At 40.1% G+C, this 10319-nt stretch overlaps 1 protein-coding gene and 1 pseudogene across 1 annotated transcript; both read right to left on the reverse strand.

Annotated features, from left to right (window-relative positions):
* Positions 1-3767: 3767 nt before the first annotated feature.
* Positions 3768-8707, reverse strand: LOC149284368 (mitochondrial dynamics protein MIEF1-like). Its single transcript, XM_089496794.1, has 4 exons — positions 8564-8707; positions 8099-8279; positions 6824-7077; positions 3768-4580 (listed from the first exon to the last, which is right to left on the reverse strand). The coding sequence occupies exons 1-4, from the start codon at positions 8705-8707 to the stop codon at positions 3768-3770; spliced, it is 1392 nt and encodes a 463-aa protein (XP_089352920.1).
* A 644-nt stretch (positions 8708-9351) lies between these two features.
* LOC149284369 (mitochondrial ribosome and complex I assembly factor AltMIEF1 pseudogene) lies at positions 9352-9564 on the reverse strand (annotated as a pseudogene).
* Positions 9565-10319: the final 755 nt, after the last annotated feature.

Below are 10319 nucleotides of genomic sequence, written 5' to 3' on the forward strand. Positions count from 1 at the left end.
TATCCATTGATGAATGAAAGGAGAAGCTCTTCTCTGAGGAAGCCGGTTTTCATAGCCCGTAGTTCTTTCCAGAACGGATTCAAGCTTACTGCCAAAGAGCTCTTTTCCCTGGAAGAGGATTCTGCAGAGGCGATTCTTGGAGGCGTTGTCAGGATTTTCACCAAAGAGTCCTTCTCGATACTGTTGGAAAATGGCGTCACTCGGGCTGCGGTACAGATTGGCGGCATCGCAGATGAAATCAACCTCCCAGCAGGTGGCAAATATTTCTAGCCACTTTTTCTGCTACAGGGATAGATGTCAGATCTAGGGTCTGTTGAAGTCATAACCTCACAGCAAAGGAGACTGAGGCAATGGCAAATAAGGGGTGGCAATTAGCTTCTGCCGCTGAGGCTTTTTGTCGAACCCACAGCCTTATGCATTGGATCATTGAAGAGGTGGCATCTAGAGGCCTGCATTGAGATGCAGGTCCTGCGGGAGCCATCAAAAAACTTGCGGGCGGTCAGACAATGTACCTGCAGGTCCCGGCAATCCAACGCACTCCCGCAAGGCTGCATTCGCATTTCTCCCACACAGCGTCTCTTCTCTTGTTCCGCCCAGGAACCCAGCAGAGTCATGTGACTCTGGGCAGACCAAGAGAAGAGACGCTGTGTGGGAGTAACGCGAAGGCAGCCTTGCGGGAGCGCACGGGAAATCTGCAGATCAGGTAAGGGGGTGGGTGAGATGGACCACATATGTTGCGGGAGCAGGCGGGATTGGACACATGTTGCGGGAGTGGAACACACATTGTGGGAGCGGGATTAAAAAACAATCCCACGCAGGGCTCTAGTGGCATCTTCCAACGGTGTAATTGTCTTACTTGTAGCCTTAAGATCTTCCCCATAGATCTGAGTACTTGGGGTTGCCATGGACCGGGAAGGTTTTGGTTTTGCTAGTAAGTCCCATAGCCTTAGTGCAAGCGGGGCACAGCTTTACAGATATGTCCTGTAAGGTCTTCTTACAGTTAAAGCAAGCTCTATGTTTAGTCTTGAAATCAGCTGTTCCAGGACAGCTGTGCTCAGAAAGAAGGTCAGTACTTTTATTGTCTAAACATCCTATACAAAAAAATAAAGAAAATGCCCCAGGAAATACCAACCCCCCCCCCCCCGAATGGCAAGGAAACACTGTTTAGACACAGATTAGACAAACAAAAACAACAAAACTACAAAGCAATTGCAGAAGTTGTTTCATAACAGCAACCTATAAATATAGTTTTCATTTCATTAAATACTTTTGATGATTTACAAAGTACATTTCTAAGATAACATACACCCTTATAATCGTAACATGTTGGATATACAAAACATAAAATGTCAAGTATTAATAGTAAAAACGACACTTCACTATTGAGATAATTTGCACTAACAAAGACACTGATACAGCTTTGTTTTATTTGTGTAATTTATTGGTTATACCATTCATTTCTAAACACACACCCTCTCAAACAAAAATAAAACATGCACATTATACACTTCCAACCCATCTTCATTGATATATACTTTTGTAGGTTACAAAGATATCTGTTAAAACACATAAGGAAGCAGAATCCTAAATTGGCAAAAGTGCCCATAATGTGGGCCTTTCTGGAATCTAAAGTGATAAATAACTATAGTTTAATCCAAGAGGGCTAATGGGTTTTAATACAACACACAAGAACACATATCCAGTTTCACACCAACAAAGTGTCTGCTTCAACAAAGTTGTATAATTGCAATGGGGTGCAAACAGAGTAACAAGTCCTAGAATATGATAAGGCCGGGTTATGCCCTCCTTAAAAGCAAACATCTTTAGCCTGGAAGTTAATTTAGGGCACTGGAGCCACAATGCAAAGATTCAAATATCTCAATAGAAAGAAAGAAAAAACATATCAAAAGGTTAAAATGTAATTGTGTAGGAATTCAGAAACCCGATAGGACATATTTATATGGACAGTAGTGGTGTCCGGCAGGTAATACAAGGATTTCTTAAATTGGCAGGGAACAAGGAGCATCCAAAACATTTACAATATGGAACCATCTTGATGCCAACACAAAAGCAGTTCATTATTTTAACTGCAATGCATTATGCTCAGCAGCAAGGAAGTGGAAATCCTTGGCAGTTCAATAAATTTAGTAGTAGAGAAAATATATCTTACGTATATATCAATTGATATATATCAGTTTACCCAAATATTTATCACTTCTTTACAATCTCATTCAATCCGGAAAAAGGCAAGATGGATGGCATATTTAAAAAAGGGGAAAATAACATTCCCGCACAAACAGAATTTGGTTGTTTTGTTTGTTGCGAGCTAGCAGTGGAATAGTAGATAATTTATAGTTTGTGTTATTCCACACAGTGATGGCGTGTCTGGCATGACACCACGTCTCATTAAACTGGAAATGCTCATCTTATGGATGCCTGTAAATGTAGCATTAAGCTTAAGTATGCCACCTTTTTTTTTTTTTAGTGAATTACTTAAGATTTCTGAAGTGGAATACACACAGTACAACGGCATTTGAATTCACAGTTGAATAGCCTGGCTACAATCACAAACAGTGGCAAGAAGATGACAGTTTTGACCTTTAAATAACAGTGCAGGATGCATCCTTCTGTATTGGTTTATCTAGCTGTTAATAAAAAGATGCAGACGATACAGATAAGCATAATCATATCACAGTTACCGATATTATATAGAAAAGTAACGGCAAGCCGAGCAGTAGGGCTGCAATGTTTTAGGAGTGAGCAGTGACCTTGATTGCGTATATTTACAATTTTATAAATACTGCAAACAGATCTACAAGTACACCTTAAGAGCAAGCGGTGAAGTTTACCAGACAGCATCTTAAATATCCTGATTTAAGTTGGTACTAATCTACATTACCGACGTACGACGAGCTAAAATACAGATATTCTAGCACTCCTTTAATCTGGTCCTTGCTTGTAGAGTAAGCTTTGTATGCCGTTTCAGAGGTAGAATACTTGAATGCCCTACTAAAGAATCACACCTCTAAATTTAAAATGGTCTGTATATGGCATACTCTGTGCTTAAGGAAACATCCCTGTGCCTAAAAATATGATGGTTATTATAAAAGTCAAGTTGCCAAGTGTGGTCCGTACCTACCACCATTTCGGTAGCCCCATGAAAGTTATGAGCTCTCTGGGAAAGCAGTGATTGTAAGGAGACCTGAACCAATTAAAGGCTTCATTTAATGCCCTTCACCTGTTCATTCTACGTATTACCTTAAAGAACTATTTAGAGCTGTGATATATTTCCATCAGTGGAAATTCCATAAGAATTGTATAGAATAAATATGAAAACATACGTACACTAAACCACTTCCCAGTCAGTGTACAGTATATACCACATGCAGTAGTTGAATATAGGAGGGACAGGTTATATTTAAAGTTCCTATTAAAAATTTCAATCTAAATTTAATGGGGTTCCTGTTACCCACTGTGCAAAAAATATGCAAACTGAATAGACAACTATAGCTGTATCACGTCTCAGATATTTTGTTAAAGTTGGCATTCTGACATTAGCTAGTTCACACCTTCTAACTGCTTTTTCTCTACAGGTAGAGGACAGTAGATCCAAAGTTATTAAAACATTCCATAAGAAATAAGCAGAAAAAAAATACATGGTTTAAATGAATTTGCATAACAGAATGGCTTTGTGTAGTAATCCCTGCTTGCTGCGTTATGATGAATCCCCCGAAAAATTAGTAGATTCTTCCTAAATGTATAAACCTCTAGTCCCTTGTCCTCAATAGCACCTCAGGCTCTGTTATAGAGCAGTAAAGAAAATACCCCATCTCGTCCACCTCTTCCGCTGTGAGTTCTGAAAACAGGTTAACCTTGGGGTCCAAGGCAGAAGGTAACTCCCCTTTCTCTAGGTAGCTAACTGTCTCTTTAAGTGCCTGAAGGAATCGGTCAGCTAGTGCACCTTGTGACCACTCCAATTCCTTCTCACACATGTGGAGGAGGATATTAGTTAGGTGGGAAGCTGTAAGATGTGTGAGTGACGGATTGTAGCGGCAGATGGCTTTAAGAATCTTTAGGCAGAGACATCGGCACCCAGAGTCCTGTTGATCTTGACCTATAAGGGCTGCTGTTTCAGCCCCGCGCTGACTAAGTCTCCACATATTTCCATAGCGTGGCAGTCGATGAGATTTCGCTACTGCTGCCCTATCCCCAAGTGCCACCAATGGGAGAAAATCGATGAAAAGCCTTCGATTTTCCTCATATTGAACCTCCAAGATAAGACTGTCTGATGGCACCACAGGTCGAATAACGTAGCCCAGCATAGTACCAATAGCTGGCCAGTTGATGGATCCAGCCACCACTTTCTCAAATGTAGCTACCACAGTCTTTGGGCAAAGATATCCCCCCACCACACAGCGATCCCAGTAGCTTGTCCCCCGAGGAAAATACTCAAGATTTTCTCGCCGTAGAAAACAGAAACCTGGCAGGTTAAGTATAGTCTCTTCACCAGGGACACAAGACCACAAATTCTTTTCCATAGAAAGTGGAACCATGAGTTGAATGTGATCAGCCCTCACTACCTGCAGATGGGGGACAAAAAATAAAATCACAAAACACATCAATAAGAGAAAAATCACATCATTTAATCATGGTTGTTCAGAAAAGAACCCGTTGGGCTTGGATATTATAATAATTTGTTAGAACATAGGTAGCTCTAGAGTTATTTCTCTGTTCAGCAGGCAAAACACACATGCATGTGTTTTATATTTAAAATAGGAAACCAGAAAGTTGATGTGTTAGAAGCAGCAAAAATAGGCAAAAGTAAGGATCTGAGCGACTGACAGCTAGACGACTGAGTCTGAGCATTTCCAAAACTGCAGCTCTTTTGGGGTGTTCCCGATCTGCAGTGGTCAGTATCAAAAGTGGTCCAAGGAAGGAAAAAACGGTGAATCGGCGGTCAAGGCTCATTTATGCACATCGGGGCAAAGGCTGGCCCGTGTAGTCAAATTTAACAGACCAGCTACTGTATCTCAAATTGCTGAAAGAGTTAAGGCTGGTTCTGATAGAAAGGTGTCGGAACACAGTGCATTGTAGTTTGTTGCATGTGGGGCTGTGTAGTCACAGACCTGTCAGGGTGCACATGCTGACCCTTGTCCACTGTTGAAAGCGCCTACAATCGACACATGAGCTTAAGAACTGGACCACGGATTTAAATCACAAATACCCACATGTGACACTACAGCAACTGTTGGGTGTGATCAATAAGAATGGTAAACATTTTGGGAGCCATATAAACATATTTAGTGCACAGAAATACTGTATGTACAGGTATTCAGGTAGACTCATGCCTACAAAGCAGAAGGTATGACTGAAGAGTGGTTTATTGACTGGCAAAAGTAATACAGGGAGAACGTAAGTAACCAAATGACTTGGGTAAAACAAACATTAACTGTGTTTAGCTTCTGATCTTTGTTTTAGCACATTTTAAAAGTGCGTATAAGCCATTCAACTGTTGAGTGCAGTCTACTGTGATGTGTTGCATAATTTTAGTTTATGAGATCACAGGTTAGTAAAAGCAAGAGGGCAGGGAGGGTTTACATGGCAGCCAACCACAAATCATATTAATCCTTTTGTCTCCTAGTTGCATGTCTGAATAATGCAGATATTCTTAAGATATACAATCATGGGCTCCAACTGTATTCTGATCATATATAGGGCCCATAACCATGAATCAATGGTCATAACAGGAGACACAATGTACTAATTTAATTAAAAATATTAAGTATAAAGGCTAATATTGTATTGGTTGCACTACTGCTACAAGAATGGAGGCATAAGCGCTAAGCAGCAGATAAAAACCATTCAGCCAATCTAGTCCCACAGCAGATTTGATAGCAGTGGAGTCTGGTTTGGGAGTGGTTGCTGCCCACACTGCACATATACTGTACACACACACACACAAATAATTGCAAAAAGATTTCAAAACTGACAACATTCTGATTTCTTCATTTCCTGCAGCCTCTGCTTTAGACATCCCATTTAACTATATAATGTGGACTTGCCCCAGCACCCACAGTCTGTTCTCAGAGTCTCAGGCCTCCTCTTTATCTTCACCTTCATTATATCTTCTATTTTTCTCTCTCTCTCTTTTTAAAGCTCTCCTTTTGCTCTACTCTCCGCCTTGTGTTTGACTTTTCATCTCTTCCCTTTTTTATCTCCTTTTGTTCTCTTTATTCTACCTTCCTTCACTCTCTATCACTACTCCTTTCTCTTTACCTCCCCCTTATCTTATATCATTAACCCTAACTCAGCTGCGCATGTCAGTATGTCTGATTTGGAAAGCCTAACTGTAAAGAATATACTAAGCTAAAGACGTGTTCCACCAATTAACATCAATAGGTTAATACTGTAACAGGGTAGCTAGGAAGCCCCCCCCCAGTTATCAGTTTATTCCATTACACCAGTGCCCAGGTTTTTAAAGGGCCAATAAACTCCCTAATTAAAGTACAAAGTCAATTTTGCACGGACTCTAGATACACGCTCGTGTTCAATTTAAACCGGAGTCGGAAACGGCAACATCTATATCATGTTCCACATTTCCTGCCCGCTTCTTACTGTAGTAGGCAAGCACGTTAAGCTTCCACTGACTTAATGGAAAATGAACTCAACTGTGCCTTTCACTAATAATTAAGAGTGCTTGTCACAGAGCTACATATCACTGAAATAGTTTGATGGGGTGAACTCTATTAAATTAATAAAACTTTGTTTCCAGGAAATAAAGATGGCTGTGTAAGGCCAGTGCACATAGATGAAAGGAAGTTACCTGCAAATCATCATAGAGGCTCCCGCTAAGGTGCATATCTCGCAGAGGCATGTCTGGGAATTTGTTATGGATAAAGTTACGTAGTTCAGCACATATATCAATAGCAGCCTGTTTGGCACAGCTTTGCTCTGTTGTAGGGATGGCGACATGTTGCTTGTAATAGGTAAACAGCTTCTCCTGCAGCGAAAACTTCATACGGGTCTTCTTCAGGTCTGCCTGTGATTTCCGAATCGGTGGTTTGGGACGCTCAGGATCTGCAGAAAAAGGAGAACTAAGAGTCCTTCTAGAAATTTCTAGGTATTTGTGCATGTGTGTCTTAGTGAGTTTAACGTCTTATATGTACCTTTAAAACTCGGTTAAAAGACGTTAACAGTGCTACATGCAACTACATACAATCAGAGAAGGACTGAAGCAATGGTGCCCCGTTACAACTGCAGCTACTTGAACCCTACACTCATTTGTACACGCTATAAACATTTTTTTCGTTATAGGGAAGCATTACCAACTAGGCATAGGACGGCAGTCCCTCTGGTACACAATTGGGGAGCAGATAGTCTTTTGGAGATCAAACACTCCTGAAGTCTTGTTACTCAATAGGCCAGTTACGGGGAGATCTTTAAGCCTATTACACTCAGCACAGACCCCACAGAAACATGGCAACCGGGATATGTTGTCACATCCCAATGCCCTGTTTCTTCAATGTGTGCAGTGCCTTTCATTGGACGTTGACCACAGAGGGAAGATGTGCCCCAACGCTAAATACATTACTGGTGAACACCATGGGCAACCCCACAATAAGGAGTTGTTTATAAAACACTGAGGTTTATATACAAGAGTGAGAGTTGTCAGGGGACAACTGACACTATTCATTATGAAGGGCCAATCGTGTCCATTCATATAGCATAGTGAAGTCAAGAAGTTACGATCACAGCTCTACTGCAAATTATCTTGCCAATTCTCCCTTTAGTGAGTAGAACCAACTGTGTTTCCAAACAGCTAGTTCTGGGACACATAGAAGGCAACTTCATGTAGGATTGCAAACGCTGACTAAATAAAAAAAAAATGTTCTATCAGGAAGGGCTGAAGTGACACTGCAATAGTAAATAAAAAACAAATTAATTGAATAAACTGGACCTTTTGTTTGCCTTCTCTCTCAATAGTGAATAAACCCTTAGGATTGCCAATTCTCTGTATTCACACCCACAGGTTTCTAGACCATGCAACTGCTTGGCTATCCAGTAGTGGCTATTAAAAACAAAATTTACAAAGCCTCACCTGGTTCAAATACTGAAGAGTCTGTAGGTAAAGTCTGTAGACTGCGACTCACATTTGTTTTCATATCTTTGTTCAACAGTCGTGTAGAAGACCCCAACCAGCTTGGCTCCTCCCAGCTACGCTTTCCCGACTGATTGGAACGGGAAGGACTGGCAGGAGCACTGATGGCTCGATCATACATCTAGGACGCATAAGGACAATACAAACATTTCTTTCATTGCTGCAGTGTACAGAAAACATATGACAGCTAGCATCGTACTGCAATTGTATCCCATTATAAATAATATATTGTATTCCACAGTTGGGAAAATGCAGTGTGGTATGGCTAAGGGATTATAATTGTCACAAGCAAAGAATATGTGACATTTAAACAGGAAGGACTTTAAATCACAAACTACAAATACAGTAATATCTCAGTCAAGTTAATGCCTTGATTTCTGGTCCTTCCCCAGCAGCATTACTCACCCGTTTAACTGCTAGGGTAGCTATTCCCAGGAATGCAGCTCCTCCCACACCTAGCACCAAGCGTGCGTTGGATAAGACAAAGTCAATCGCAGTACCAATTCCATTGTCATCCTTCTTCCCTTTTTTCTCACCAGCTCCTGCCATGATTCCTTAAATAGGAAAAACCCAGGAATTATCAATAGGAGAAAATACAAAAAAAAAAAGAGCATTTTCTAATTTAGACCTCACGTAGGGTTTATTAACTGCAGGAAAATGAAGAGAACCGCAGTTTCAACCCACTGGCTTCACTAGCCATTATCATGGGCCAACTCCAGCGAGCTTCTCTGCAATAAGAGCTAGGATATAGAATTATTAAACTGACTACTCCAAATTATTCTCATGTGTATAGCAGTAAGTAAAAGTACACCTGAATAAAATGTAGTCATGCGATTATGAAATAGATTAAATAATAGAATCTAAATATTTGCATGTATATCCTTAATACAAAACTCATTGAAGCACTAATTCCTATTGGATTATGAGAATTTTATAAATGACTGTAAACACACTTCACAATTACAATCTACGCTATGTCACCACTTCGGACATGTCAAACTACTATAACTGAACAATAATACGCCAACAATTGATTTTTTTCTTGTTTTTAAAAGAGAACTCCAACTTTATTGTGAAAGTTTAGACATACTAACGACTGTAAAATCTTAACACTAAGGCAACAGTACTGAAAACATAACATATACCTTAAAAGATTTCCTGAAAGCACACAGTGACAAGGGAGATGTCACCTGTTACATCAGCCCACCAAGCTTAGTCTTGAGGAAGAATTGTCCTTTTTCCAACTGCCTTTCTTTGTCCACGAGCTTTGTGAGTCCTTGCTGTTTTCTAAACTCTCTCCGGACGTACGATGCGTAAAAGTCACGATCAGTATACTGTAGCTGGCGCCCCTGGCGCAGAAGGGCACGATATAATGTTAGGACTGCCTCACGAGACCAGCCTGCCATGACAGGTGGGAGCAAAGAAGAGCTGGCCAAGCCAGTCTGTAAGAAGATAATTGGTGTTACATTTAATAGTGAACAAGTCAACAATATAAGTAGGAAACGTAGAAGTTGTGTGTGCCACAACTGTCCAACTTAACCAAGATCACATAGCGTTGATAATATTGAAACAGCAGCAGGGGGGGAAAAAAAGCCCCTTTGTAGACAGGACAGATTTTGTAACAATCTGAGATCTGTAACAAGCCACAGTACATGTGTATGGTATTATCTACTGTGTTTGTATATTTCATTTGATAAACGTACAAATTTTAACAATGTGACAGCTTCATTCTTGTATAATACATTGTAATATACTTACATGGCCAATACGATAACATACCATTAAATAAGTAAAACATTATTTAATCTTATTTTTTTAAGTGATTACTGGTTGACATCATTCAATCCTATAGGCAACAAAAACAATGCAAGCTTAAACCCTTAAAGAAGGTAAGCAGTTTTGTACATTGGGAAAAAGTTACAATATTTTTTTATTTTTTTTTTAAATGCATGCTTTAGGTATTTTCTGTTTTGGTGCACTTCTTAAGAGCCCATCTCTAAACGAAAAACACGTATAAAACAGGTTACAAAAAAGGCATCATCTGATATACATTGGACCTATTGATGAGTGGTAATGAAATGTACAACATATCTTTCGTTTACTATGCAGCTAGATATGCACACATTCATGATCACTGCAGTGCTGTAACACACCCCACAAA

Source organism: Sceloporus occidentalis, unplaced genomic scaffold (genome assembly GCF_023333645.1).
Source record: "Sceloporus occidentalis isolate IW3139 unplaced genomic scaffold, rSceOcc1.0.p SCAF_94, whole genome shotgun sequence".
Classification (NCBI taxonomy): Eukaryota; Metazoa; Chordata; class Lepidosauria; order Squamata; family Phrynosomatidae; genus Sceloporus; species Sceloporus occidentalis.

What these genes read in the sequence shown, in the direction of transcription:
- LOC149284368 (XM_089496794.1), bottom strand. Translation starts at nt 8,707, where the DNA reads ATGGCAGGAGCTGGTGAGAAAAAAGGGAAGAAGGATGACAATGGAATT. An exon ending in CTACCCTAGCAGTTAAACGG is followed by an intron (nt 8,280 to 8,563) that starts GTGAGTAATGCT and finishes TATGCGTCCTAG; the next exon opens with ATGTATGATCGAGCCATCAG. An exon ending in GCCTCTATGATGATTTGCAG is followed by an intron (nt 4,581 to 6,823) that starts GTAACTTCCTTT and finishes CCCCATCTGCAG; the next exon opens with GTAGTGAGGGCTGATCACAT.